We start from the raw sequence: 14,527 nt of genomic DNA, 5'->3' as shown, positions 1-14,527 counted from the left end.
TGGCACAACAAGTTAGAATGGCACAAGGAAATATTCTGTTCGCATTTCATCTAATCAAAAGAAATACATTTAAACATGCATAAATATGCATTTGTTTTAAAACATGTTGCCATAAAAATATTTCTAAAGGATTTATTCTTCTAGTAAAACCTTAAGTGGTTAATATTATTTAACCTGAGCTAATAACGATTAGGAAAGTATTACGAAACAATGCAAATTATTAATATTTGTGCATCAATTTAAAATTTTAAATGTGGGAAATAATAAAAAAAATCATATATAAATGATTAAATAAATGTATGCTTAAATTATTTTATAACTATAAAATATATCTATTTGCAAATATTTGCAAATAAGAGCAGTGATTAAAAAAACTTGTTTTTTGTGTTTTACATTAACTTAATTATTAGCATTATTATATTTTACTTCTGAAATATGTTGTATTTGTATTACTAGGTACATTAAAATGCAATTATTATTATTTATATTACTTATTATTATTTATACTAACATTATATAAATGTAAGTACATTATTATATTGATACATCACTTCTTCCTTCACATTATAGAAATTGTTTTTTCATTTTACAAGCAACTGAGAACATATTAGCTTAAAGAAAATTCAGTTATTTATTCAAAAGGCTTCAATTTCTCTTCAATCTCTTTCTTTAGGCAAAACAATGTTTTCATTAGCCCTCAAAATGCAGCCCTCATACCTTGATATGCTGAATCCCGCCCATATTCATCCAGGCTTGTGATTGGTCAGGTTTGAGCTCGACAGCAAGCTTGTAGCTCTGGAAACATTAGATCGAGACATGACATTTTATATACAGGATATGTAGCCAATGATGATTTCAACAGCAGTAAACCACCAGCGAGATTCAACCTTTTATAACAGTTTTGGCCTGTGCAAGAAACACGATCCATTTAAGATTTAAAAAAAGCACTGGAGGCGCATTTAACAGTCTGGCTCTACCGCAGATGTGGTGTTGAAATACCGCAAAAAGCCTTTTTGTTCATGGCTTTATAACGGAGCTTTGAACTGGATAGCAGAATTATGTAAACCTGAGACCAGCCTGTTCTCGTCTGTCCTTTTGTGGTCCAAATAAAAGTAGAACCACAGGCCAAATATTAGTGGGAGACCTGGAATGAGTCCAGGATCGAAGAATGCAACCAAAACAGTCCTCTTGTTAACCAGAAATCCTGCTGAAGAAACTCGGTCCTCAAAGACAAAGCTTCCAGCGTGAGATGAAGTTTATATTTGGAGATGAAAGGAGGTGGGTGATGTTCCTTTGACAGTATCAGGGCACCAGCAAGGAACAGTGTGAAGGTGAGCGAAGCAGCAAGCAGCACAGAACACAATTATACAACGCTTAGTCTCATGACTATCAGCAAAACTGATTCATATTCCAGCTCATTCTTACTGAGATTTAAACAGTAAGGGGGCCTGACTGACATGTCAAACAACCAATCAGTCTTTGGTGTTGATTCTAATGAAACCAAACTGATATACATATCGACAAATACGAAAAGGCTTTAAAGGTTACGCTTACATTTAAAGGAACAATTCCACTTTAGCCAAATATTCAAATTTAAATGCAGTAGAAATCAGTTAAAAATACATAAATACAGAAAATACATAAATACCTAAAATAAAATCTTTTTAAAAGTTATTTTTGTATTAACTGCATTTCTATATTAACTGCACATATATATATATATATATATATATATATATATATATATATATATATAAAAAAATCAAAAACCTTACTATTATTCTAATGCATAGAAAATTCTGAAAAAATCACCCCCATTTTATTAATATTAGCATTATTTTTGAGAATTTTTGCAATTGTGTTTTAGACACTCATTTTGATTAATATGATGTTTACACAATAACTGTAAATACATTTAATTGTATTTAAAGAATAAAAATAATTATTACAATTTATTATTCATGTTGATATATTTAAAAATCACACTTTTATTTGCATTATTTTCTTCCTTTACATTGCATTACATATTTTTGTTTATTTATTTATTTTTTACAAGCTATTGAGAATATATTGTAATAAAAAAAATATTTACTGTCCCAAGTTAAGGCTTTATTTTCTTTACAGGAATATTTCTGTCTGAAAAATACTAGAAGTTAAAAAGTAAATCAATTTATTCTGAAAAAAAAAAAAAAAAAATAAGCCTCAAATCTTCTGCTTCTCAGAAGGCTGTTAAAAAAACCTGTATACCGTTGCTCTTGGGTTTCGTATAAATCTGTAAAATCAAATGAAAGCTTTCCATTTGGGTAAAGCTCTTGCAATGTTTCCGTCTAATACGCATCAACCGTGCGGTGAACTGTCTATAGGCAAGCTAAGACTCAGCAACCAAGAATCTGAAGAAAGGAAATATTTGAAGAGCTCTTCGCTCAAACTGACAGCTGCAGGTGAAGTTACCTGGAAGGCTCGATCGAGTTCGTTCATCTCTCTGAGCTGGTTTCCCATCGAGAAGTGCAGCTCTGCCCTCACCCCGGGGTCTGACGGCTCCTGCTGCAGTGCTGTCTTCAACGCATCCAACGCCTGAAACACACACACACACACACACACACTCATTAATCTAAACTTCTTTTTCCTGAGTCTCTTTGCCTCTCAGGAGGCATAGAGATTTCTCTTTGAGGCAGAGAACCGTTAAACTGAGTAATAAAGTAATGAGTAAAGGCATGAGTAATAAAAAGAAATTACGTGCAATTTATTCTAGTCTAAGACGCCTCACTGAGATTCAATAAAATGTTCTTTGAACTGCCGAATGCAGTGGTGAAATTGGACCCGGGCAAAATTAAGATAAGGGATGAATTGATTCACAACAACAAATGAGATGAAAAAACCTTGTGTTTGTGTTTTTCATTTGAGTACGGGAGCAATAAAAGAGAGTGTGCATGAATTGGCTCACACAAAGGCATGCGCACTCACCTCTGTATGGTTGCCTTGTTTGCTGTAGATGGCAGACAACAAGCGGTAACATTCAATGCAGTTGCTGGTCTTTGAAATGACGCCCTGGGTCATTTTCTCGGCCTCCCCAGATCGACCCGCCATAGCTAAAACCTGCGCCTGTGGAGACGAGATGGGAAGAGACAAAAAAGGAAGGAGGGAATGAAAGAGCAACCAGAAAGGAACCTGAGAGGTCCCGGCCTGCGCTTCTTAAGGCGGTGATGTGAATCACAGTGAAGGGTCTGCGGAGACTCAATTAAGCTGACGTTCTGAGCTTTCAAACACTCCAAGCAAACCGCTTTCAAAAGACCAATGCCAATGCCGACAAATTAAAGGGATATTTTGACCGAAAATGAAAAAGTGCTGTTAATTTGCTCAGCTGAGATTTTTTTTTTGTCAGTAGAACAGAACATTTTTGGCTAAAACCGTGATCCTTGGTGATTCATAAATAGAAATGCTGCATGTTTTTTACATTTCTTTTATGATCAACTTTTTATTGTCTTTTAAATATAAACAAAATAATCAGAATAATCGGAACGAACAGTTAAGGAAGAAAAAATAAAGACCTGTTATAGTTCTAAAAATCATTCTTAATATTAAAGAACAGCAGAGACCACATCACTATAACTATAACTATATCGGGAAAAAAACATATAGAAACAATATAATTGGAATCATTTTCACAAAATGAATACCTGTGGCTCCTGGCGATGTATTGAGGTCTTATGAAGTAAAATAATCGGTCTGTGCAAGAAACTGAATATTATTCACTACATTACTGCCTGCAATCCTTAGTCTGAGGAAATGGGGAAATCTAATTCTGCTGTACATTGTTTCTATTACCTGGTTCAGTTCTTTAGTTCATTTATGTAATCATACAATGACATACATGTAATGTATATATAATTATATGAAATGTGGATGTTTTGCATGTCTAAAGCATATAAAGTCAATAAACTAGCCTTTTTACATAAGGGTAAAACTCCAGACTATTTGACTGAGGTTCTGCATTCATGACTTTCCAAATAACTTTCAGCTTCTTGCACAGACTGATTGTTACGCTTGACGATGCCTGAATATATCGCCAAGAGCCTTGGGTATTAATTTTGTGTTCCTTAAATACGCCTTTGTTTAATTCTCAAAAACTGACTTGCATTTTCTGAATCACCAAGCACCGCAGTTTTAGCTACAAAGCTGTTCTACTCAAGAAAAAAAAGCCACCTGCATCTTGGATGGCCTGGGGGCGAGTAAATTAACAGCAAGTTTAATTTTTTTGTGTGAATAAACCCTCTAAAACCATACCAAACTTAACCAAAACTGTTGTATTGACAAAAAAAATTAATAGCTGAGAAAGCATATGGTTTTTTGCTAAAATAGTGACTAATCTCACCAGGGCGAGCCAGATATCAGTGCTCTCGGGCTGAAGTGTGGCCGCCTCTCTGTAAACCTCCAGTGCCTCCTCGTATCTACCGGTGTTGTAGTATAAAGCCCCAAGAGGGGTCAGGATATCCACTTTACGAACCACTTGCAGTGCCCTGAGAGACACACACACACACACACACACACCCATCCACCTGAGATCTAGCTGTGGAAGCTGGATACATCGTTTACACTATTCGGTTTCATTTGATCTCATCTTACCTTTTGTACCATAGCTCTGCCTCTTTATTGTCATTGGACGAGCGAAGAAGACGACCCAGGTTCACCATGGCAACATAGTGAGATGGCTTGAGACGCACAGCTTCCTGGTAATGAAAGGCTGCACGATCCCCATGACCTAAAACGGAGACAGCCAGGTAAGGCGTAGGCTGCATGTAACATAACACACGTGTAGGGCCTGATGATAACGATCATAAAAACGGAATTTTACTGCATAATGCGGAACGTCACGGAATTTGACAAATTCTGAATGGATAAATCAAGAGCAGCACTTTAACCAAGATGTGAATATTAAGCAGAAAAATACAATTTAAATGTAAATTCTGCATGTTCTGCATGTTTCTGTGCGAATGAATGGCGTCGTTCAGACCCAAAGGGGACGGGGGTGTATTTTACAGTCACCGTTTTCCAGATTGATTTTAAACACAGATAAAAGGCGTCCTACCAGTGGCCATTCTTCACACATCTCAACGTCTACCACCACAGTTATATCACACTGTAGGTAAAATGCAAAAAGTTTCAATGCAAGATTTCAAAACGAATGTAATCTCAGCGAAAATTTCAAACCTTCAACCCATGGGAGAAAATCAACCTGCCACAACAGTTTAAAATGAGCAGATTTGGCAACCCTGCATCCATCACGAGCTGCATCCAAAGTGATTTAAATACTTTAAATATATACTGATGGCAGCTCCCTGATGCGAGAAAATTATATTCAGCATTAAAATGGCAGACATTGGGAGCAAGATTAAAAAAACAGTGCGGTGCAGGGTTTTAATGCAAAAAAAGCACACGGTAAAGGGTGACTTTAGAAAGCAGAAGCTAAATCCTGGACATTTTGCCTGGTCAGACACATTTTTCAGGTTCAAAAAGAGAACATCTCTGGGAAAAAGAAGATGTATGGTCATATACAAACAGAAACAAAGATCTTCACAGCAGTCCCTTCAAAACAGCATCATGGCTGATCTAGTTTAAAGAGTCGTAGAAGTTTCTTACCCGTGTCCACCAGGAACACACCATAGTTGTTATGGAGGTCAGAACTGTCGGGGCAGTTCTCAATACCCTTGGTATAAATTTCATTTGCTTCTTTTGAATGTCCCTACACAAAATTAGGGGAAAACGTATAGATTAAATGTGGCCTTTAGCAGGTTATTGCAAAAAAAAAAAAAAAGTTTTGTACGAGTATCTTCGTATGAGTATCGTTTACGAGCACAAGTGACAGAGAGAAAGACCTGGTCAGCATATAGAGAGGCCAGGCTGGAGTACGCATCAGCAAAATGGGGACCGAAACGAATCGATTCCTTTAACATCCTCTCCGCCTCTTCCTCCTTCCCCTGAGACCTGCAAAACAATATCACCATCATCCTCTTCCTTGCACACTGAAACTGAACGCAGCAGCGCAAAAAACACGAAATTACTTCTGCGAACCACAACATCAAACGCTATTTTTATCCTTTCCAGCATTTGGGTGAACCTGGCTGCTTTCCAGCCTTGGCATACGGCACACGAAAGCAGAATTCCCAGATTTTCAGTAATATTGCAATAGCATTTGTGTATTTGCCTCCGAAGGTTACACACATCCGTGACAAGCAATTGTGAGTTACGTTACGCGAGTTATTGTGAGATACAAAGAAATAAGAAAATAGTCTTTGTTCCGACTTTCTAACTTACAATTTAGATTTTTTTTTTTCTCACAATGCTGACAAAAGTCAGAATTGCAAGATATAATTGAGAATAAAAGGCATAATTGTGTGATAAAAACTCATAATTGCCTTTTTATGTTTTATTCAGTGGCGGAAAAAGGGGTTTCCAAATGATTTACTTCAGAAGGTGAGGAACTGATGTATTTACTTCAGAAGGTTGCCCAGGTTGAAGAGAGCTCTGTTGTGTTGAGGGTTAATATCCAGCGCTCTCCTGTAATAAACTTCAGCCTCCTCTGCCTGGTGAGTCAGGGTGCCCAGATTATTCAGAGCACTGGCATGTCGAGGGTACAGTCTATACAAAAACACAGAGGCAATTTACGGATTTACATAATCAAATGAAAGCACTGGTTCTTAACCAAAGTATAAAGGAAACTGGGGTATTAAGGTGTATTTTGGCAATTGGAAATGTTTCCGTCATCAGACAAAACCATTCAGTGTCAAATTATTCCCATGCTCGCATAAACACACTTACCTAAGGGCCGTTTTATAATGATAAATGGCTTCTTGGTTTCGTCCTCTGTCCTTCAGGAAGTTGGCATAGTTGTAATGAACTTTAGCATTGTGAGGTAAAGTCTGAATGCCAGATCTGACGGCAGAGGGAAAAAAAACAGATCGGAACGGCACAGAGAAAGAAAAAACATTTCGATTTGAAAGGACAAAAATCCAAAGGGTACAACACTCTATGCTAAATCTCATAAAAAACATAAAAAAATAACCAGGGTTATCACAGTTACCAAAGCCTTTGTTTGCAACATTTTCCATTGCCATTAGTTCAGCTTAACTTACTAATTAAGTACTACTTCAAATTAAATAGTGAAATAAAAATGATAAAAAATTATACTCACATTTAAAAAAAATGCAAATGACAAAACACAGCAAAATAAAAAAAACTTAAATAAAATGTTTAATTAAAACAAAATGAACAAAAATGAAAAATAAGGGTTATTATAGTTACCTAAAAGTATTTTAAAACACCTGTTTTTTAAAATAACCCTTTACTTACTTAGTACCAAGCTAATTTTCATTTTGTTCACCTTATGTGAACAAAATGAAAAATTCTATACAATATATATATATATATATATATATATATATATATATATATATATATATATATATATATATATATATATATATATATATTTTATTTTTTTTTTTTTGAAAACAGAAAATATGGTAACACTTTACAATGAGTTGTCTTTTGTTAACATTTGTTAATGTATTAATTAACATGAATGAACAATGAACACTACATCTATTATACTCTTTATTAATATTTGTTAATGTTAGGTTATAAAAATGCACTTGTTAGTTCCTAGTGCATTAACTAATGCTAACAAACAAAACTTTATTAGTAAATGCTGAAATTAACATTAACCGAGATTGATAAATGCTGTAGAAGTATTGTTCATTCTTAGTTCATCTTTACAAACGTAGTGAACTAAATGTTGACTAATGTATAATTCACCTAAACCAACACTGACCAGCTTGAAACTAGTACTAGTGCTGAATCCAGCGTTCATCTTAAACTGGTTAATTCTGGATCTTCCAGCAGGATGTGAATATGAACATTCACACACCCACACACCTGAACAGGGCTTCTCTAGAGAGCCAGATCTCATTCTGCTGGACGGTCTTCCAGGAGAAGAGGAGGAGGACGACCAGCATGGACACAGTTAGTGCGGCTGCTCCCCACCGACTGACCACTGAATACAGTCTGTTCAGGCCGTGCACCACCAGAACACAGTAACCCATACTGCACAGACACAAAGAGAGTGTTGTTATGGAAAAATCCTTTGTAATTTGAGCAATACTGCGTAGATGGACGAATCACGAAGCAGTTTTGGAACAGACCTTTGTTTATAATCCACAGGTAATGTACTGTAGAGAGTATTGTGGGTGGAAAATTGCATATTTTCAACTATGAGGCTAATGCGTTTCAGCATTTAATGTTAACTCATGTATTTAATGTTATTTGAGACAGCCAGAGAATCATTTCCATAGGACACGACAACTCTCGTGAAAATAGCAGTGATACACCCTATAGAAATGTTTGTTTATGCTAGACTTATAATAAATAAAAGAAATATTTAAAATTGCAACGGCTTGTTAAAAATCATACAGCTCTTTTGACAGAATGACAATTAAAATTAAAAGCTAATAAAGTAGGAGTGACTTTATTTATTTTTTTAATCATAAATCACAGTAAATAAATAAAATTAAAATAAATTATAATTAAATGAATAATTTCCTTTGACTAAATGCGATATTTGAGATGTACATACACACATATATATATATATATATATATATATATATATATATATATATATATATATACATATATAGAAAAACACACGTTATAGTGTATTTATAATGCATCTAAATAATAGGAGAAATGTAAATGTTTAAGAATCAGCTAATACAAAAATACTATACAAATACTAAATATCATAAATACTACTTATTGCAGAAATATAACAAAAATATTATTGCGTAAATTATGAAATACGTTTGATTTATTAATGTATTTATTACATTTTATTCATTTTTTGCAGCGTGGATTGGCTATTGTCATCAAACATTAAATATTGTAATCCTGGCACCAGGTAAGCATCAAGGCAAAATCATTTAAAATTGCAAACCCAAAATCAGACACATCTGTGAATCATATTTGTTGACGCATATTTGGAGGTAATCATGAGAAGGAAGAAACGCCCTTCAATCCTTTAACCACAGGAAAGGGACTGATCCAATTCCACCACTCACACTGTTTATTTTCAGACACTGGTGTCACAGTTGACACGGTCAAAAACAGATCAAGTCAAACACAAATTACACAAATCGTCCATACAGAGAATATAGTGTTGAAAAAGACTGGAATTATTAGTTATATTAAACAGTTCATGAGTGAAGCGAAGACTTATGAATTGAAAATCAGCTTGTTTGTGAAAAAAACAAAACAATAAGATATTTTTAACTCCAAACTGTTGCTTCTGGCTAAAATAGGACTTTTCTATCCATGATATTGCTTTCTCAAGTGAAACATTTCTTTATCTGAGAAATATGCTCAAATAAAGCATTACTTGCAAGTGAAAACAGCTCTAAGCAAAGGGGGACAGGAGGTCGACTTCAAATTAGAGGAAGCGTTATAATGGATTATATTTCTGCCATAAGCAACAGTTTAAAATGAAAAATGTCTTAATGATAGATTTGTTTCGTACAAACACGCAGCTTTCGCTTTACGAGACGTTAATTGATGGACTGCTTGTGTGGATTCTGACGGCAACCGTTTCACTGCACAGCGTCCATTCGGTGAGTAAATGATGTAATGCTAACGATTTATAATAACTGTAATGTTCCCCTATTGCACAGACACAGCTGAAGTGAATCAGAGCCTGAGAGCAACTCACATTCCTCTCATAGCTTTACACTGATGTGTGTGTGTGTGTGTGTGTGTGTATAAATGGTTTGGCCTCTGAGCCGCAGTGCCGCCTTCACGTGCCTGACTACGATTGCTGTTAGCACTAACAAAGACAGTGTTACTAATATTTACCCAGCATGCATAGAGAAGTGCCGCCTAAACACCAAGATAAGTGCCCATCTGATCCTAACACAGGCCATTAAATTCACTGAGCACAAACCGCTCATTACTCATAACTAAGTGTGCTCAGGGATGTAATGCTGTGTGTACTTGCATGTACGTGTGTGTATGTGGGCGTTTGTCAGGTCACCGCAACTCACAGCTAATAAGATCATTTTTGAACGATCTCTATTAAAACCCTCGCCTCATTGTTCAAATTTCAGTTTAATCTCGACAGTTTAGATAAATACAAACACACACACACACACACACACACAAACACACAAACACACACATTTATAACAGATCAGTGGTGCATTGTGGGAAGCAGGGCTCAAGACAGATTATGTACTGTTATCAGTGGTGTGTCATCCCCACAGCGGGATGAAGGAGAACGAGGGAGAGAAAAATGGAAGTTAAATTTGTGATGCTCTACAAAAAAAAGTCAAATGAAGAGCAAGGAATGTTTTCAAAGGACATTTTCGCGATGTATTTTTACAGGCACATCCGCACACACACACACACACACACACACGCACACAAACCTGGGCATGTAGAGAACTCTTTCCGCCACCACAAATCCCACACGGAAGAACAGATTACTGGCTGGGATGAAGGGAAAGACCAGGAACAGCACGCCCACCAACACCTCCTTTCCTTTCATCTTCTACAGAAAGAGAGAGACAGAGCAAAAGTGAGAGAGACAGAGAGAAACCAGAGGCTGTTTGCTGTTGGAGAAAGCAAAAGTTTTCTACATTTCCTGCAGACAATGTCAGCGGAGCTTGCCTTTGTAAAATCTGCAGCCACACTCTTATTTGTTGGTTTATTGTTGCGATTTTGCGCGGTGTGTTTCCGTGTTTAGTTGCTGTGAGTATCTGCAGCACGTCTGTGTAATTTGTGAAGAATATATGCAGCATTTTCTGTATTTAGCTGCATTCTGAGTACGATGTTTTCTTAATTTGTTGGTGTTTTTTGTATTTACATGTGTTTTCGTCATACATGACCGGCACATTGTTTACCGTCTAGGCGATATTTCCACAACTAAGAGGGTTTTTTTCTTCGCTGATACTGAGCTCCCATGCTTTTATTACTGTACTGAGTGTGTATCCTTGAAATATGAGCTAGACTTGTTTCTATTGATGTATAAGTTCATTAAATATGACAGCAGTAGAATAAAAAGTCGATACACAGATATGAATTGGATATGAAATGTAAGGTAGAACAAGAAAGGTTGGGGAGGGTGAAATCATAACTGTATCACGCTCGGTTTACTTTCAAATGCCCGATATGCTGATAATAAACAATAAAACCGAAGCCACTATCTGAAAGCTCTCTCATATATCCACAGACAGGATATGAATGTTTTATTATTGATTTCTGTCCTCCAGTCCATCAGCAACATTAATTAACTTCAGATTCAGCAACAAATGAGCAGACATGCAATGACTATGTCAAGAAATAAACAAAAGCTCGTATAAATATGTGCTGATAGCATTCAGGGCCACCAATCATTAATATCGACTCGCTCTCAGGCCTGTGTGTGTTTTTGTGTGTTCTGCATGAGATAATTAGCCTAGTAAACATTCCTGAGGAGACAGATTGGAAAGCCATTAGGGTGAATCGTTGGCACACAGCTCCATGCGGCTGATCGGGGGAGGCCTGCCAAAACACGCTCGTGATAAAGGCGTGGCCAAGCTTGGTCATGTGACTATGGGAATATTTCAGTGACAGAAGAAGCTATTCATTTTAAGTTCAAATTTCCAGTGTCAAATAGGTTGTTATTTAGGTTCAAAGGGGTAAAATAACACTGACCACTAGCCACCAGGTTTAAATAAACCAAGATGACCTTAACCAGATCATTTTTCTAATAACATACAATTTCGTATTTATATTTCTTTTTGTGTTTTTATTTTTAGCACTCTATATTTCCAAAACTTTAATCTTAATTTATTTACTTCAGTTTTTAAAGTTGTTAAACAGTGTTACTTATTTTGATTATTAGAAAATTGTATAAAATGATATATTAATATGTCTTAATATATACACATACATATACATAGAGAGAGAGAGAGAGAGAGAAAGAAAATATCCAAAAATATTGAATACATTGATCTGTCTTTATTATTTTAATCTGTGCATTTGTGCAATAAATCCATCTGATTACTGTTGGTCCCATTAATACAAACAAAATATCGAAAGCAATGCAAACACAGACAGAGAGAGACACAAAACCAGACAATGCTCATATACACAGAGCCTAAAAGCTTATGTTTTTCTGGGAAATATTAGCGGGCTAAAGCCGGGTCATGAGAATGATGATAGCTTTGGCATTATCCTTTTCGCCAGTTGCCATCTGTTGTCATGGCAGCACAAACAGAGGTCACCCGCATGTCCCAAAATGTCACTGGGCCAAACTCCATTCAGTGGCCCTCTACAGACCAACGCATCTCTCTCAGCTCTGCGCTTTCATTCCCGCTTATTTCCCTCGGCCCCTTTATTCCTTTCACCTTGGCTTTTTTCAGTCCTTCAGTTCCCTTCTATCATAATTACCCTCCAAGAGGTAAGAAAGATAGTTTCATAATAAAACAAGATGCTGCCGCTGCAATTTTGCTATAAATAGTCCTTAATAAAAAAGAAAACAAGGTCCAAAAAAGGTAATTAATGACAATTCTTCTATATTTGTATTTTTAATTTTAACTTAATATTATAAATACATATATTTTTGTTCATGTGGCTAGCATGGTTTGAGAATGATTTAAAGGGCTTCAATGAAAGCATGAACATCTATAGCCAGTTATATAAATATGTCATAATGTTTCTTTAATGTTTTAAAACTGCCAGTTTCTTTCCAGGTTCAAATCCATTGTGGACTTTTGGGCCCTAGTGTATACAGAACATGTTTGGACTGGAGGATCATTTCACTTGTCAAACATCCATAGAATATGAAATCTGAGAGTACTCTCTCTATAAACTGAATGAGAAAACATATTTTTTTTCAATATTAAACACTCACACTAAAAGGAGAAGGCAGTTTACTGACACTGGTCTGTCAGCTTGTCTCAGACACACACTATGAATTATTCAGTCAGATATGAGATATGAGATCTGCTGATCAGGGCCTGGAATATTCCCTCTCTTTCGTTTTCACTTTCCCTCTGTCTTAGTTTCTTTGCGTGGAGTCAGACCAGTCATCGCAAAAAATAATTTTCTTTCCACAAACTCGAGGACTGGAGAGCAGAAATGCGAACGTTTCTAAAAGATCCCTCAAGGACGGAGCCAATACAGCGGCAAACAACTAAAAGAGCATTCTGGGGCTCGACAATGGCTTGGCATTCTATCACAGTTTCTCAAATGTTTTATAAAACGAGCATGTGAATGTTTTATATGCCTTTTATGCTTTGCTATTTTCTTAAATGTTTTTTCGTACTCGTGGGCTTTTTGCGTAATTCGCTGAAAAAAACCTGCATGCACTATATCATAAACACACCACAAATAAAAACACTAGTGCATTTGAGACTAAGGAAATGAACAAAAAGAAATGCATTATTTAGGCACATTGAAAAGTTTGAATGTGCTTAATGAAGGTCTTTGATTGCAACGGCAAAGTTTTAAAATGCCTGAAGATGCTCTTTGACTGAAATGGTGTGCGGGACTTTTTCTTTGATGCTAAAATCGTATTCATATGCCATATGAAAATGATATATGAAGAATTTCTCCGTCAGCATATGTGCCTCACAAAAACTGCGAGATAGAGATGAGCAGAATAATCGCCTGAAGTGCTGATAAAAAAAAAAAAAAAGCATCTCACTTCGTGCACAATGTGTGCATTAGCTCACGGCAAACATCTGCTTCACGTGAGCGTTTGCACTCATTTACACAAATCGCTGCTATTTTTCACATGTTGCCATGGCGATGGGTCGCCAAGAATTGCGGCGGGAATGAAGAACGGGGGGGTGTGAGACAGCACGAGCGAAGGCTTTTACGTCTACGTCTAAGCTACGTTTGCGTGTGTGTTTTTCATGACAGAACGCGGTTGACTTGACATGTGGAAATGCTTATGTGTGCGTGTGTTTCTGTGTGTGTGTGCGCGCGCTCACCTGTAGGCGTGTAACACAGTTCAGGCTCAGCGCCAGCATGACGAAAGCCAAAGCCAGGGAAGCGATATTCCGTCCGTCCCATAGAGACTCCACTAACGGAATGCTGCCCACCTGTCAATCACAACCCAAGCGGTCATCAAACATTCCATCAAATGTAGCGGCCGCTGTGTGTTTATGTTGATGCCATTTACCTGCCAGTCGTAGCAAAGCACTGTGGGAGCCAGTAAGAGCCAGGCATTGAAGGAGAGCAGATAACAGTATGTAAGAAACCTGAAAAGACAGGGCATCATGCTCTGGTTAAATAATTGAATAAATGTAAAAATGAATTTAATAAATATATAGACATTTTAACTCTTTTGCTGTGCTTAAAATCTTAACCCACTCAATTAATTGAATTGGTTTTGAAGTTCTTTCAGGAACTGATTGTCCATAGGCCTTACTGATCTGAATAAGTCTAAATCTGAGTTGTTTTACTCCAAAAACGTAAGATCAATTAAAAAAAC

The 14,527-nt window shown here is 36.4% G+C and overlaps 1 protein-coding gene across 2 annotated transcripts in view; it reads right to left on the bottom strand.

The window, feature by feature from the left end:
- tmtc1 (transmembrane O-mannosyltransferase targeting cadherins 1) overlaps nt 1-14,527 on the bottom strand; it is a 33,415-nt gene that overhangs the window by 1,153 nt on the left and 17,735 nt on the right. Inside the window, exons 7-19 of one of the 2 annotated variants that reach the window (XM_043237734.1) lie at nt 14,216-14,294; nt 14,025-14,135; nt 10,473-10,594; nt 7,933-8,100; nt 6,817-6,930; nt 6,493-6,636; nt 5,874-5,982; nt 5,638-5,740; nt 4,624-4,759; nt 4,373-4,517; nt 2,965-3,102; nt 2,452-2,574; nt 718-795 (exon numbers count right to left, since the gene is read on the bottom strand). In XM_043237734.1, the coding sequence (XP_043093669.1) occupies nt 718-795; nt 2,452-2,574; nt 2,965-3,102; nt 4,373-4,517; nt 4,624-4,759; nt 5,638-5,740; nt 5,874-5,982; nt 6,493-6,636; nt 6,817-6,930; nt 7,933-8,100; nt 10,473-10,594; nt 14,025-14,135; nt 14,216-14,294 (1,570 nt within the window). The remainder of the gene's footprint in view (nt 1-717; nt 796-2,451; nt 2,575-2,964; nt 3,103-4,372; nt 4,518-4,623; nt 4,760-5,637; nt 5,741-5,873; nt 5,983-6,492; nt 6,637-6,816; nt 6,931-7,932; nt 8,101-10,472; nt 10,595-14,024; nt 14,136-14,215; nt 14,295-14,527) is intronic. The other variant, XM_043237735.1, reaches the window with a different exon arrangement.

This window comes from Puntigrus tetrazona, chromosome 4 (assembly GCF_018831695.1).
Source record: "Puntigrus tetrazona isolate hp1 chromosome 4, ASM1883169v1, whole genome shotgun sequence".
Classification (NCBI taxonomy): domain Eukaryota; kingdom Metazoa; phylum Chordata; class Actinopteri; order Cypriniformes; family Cyprinidae; genus Puntigrus; species Puntigrus tetrazona.
This window is presented reverse-complemented; position numbering and strand designations above follow the sequence as displayed.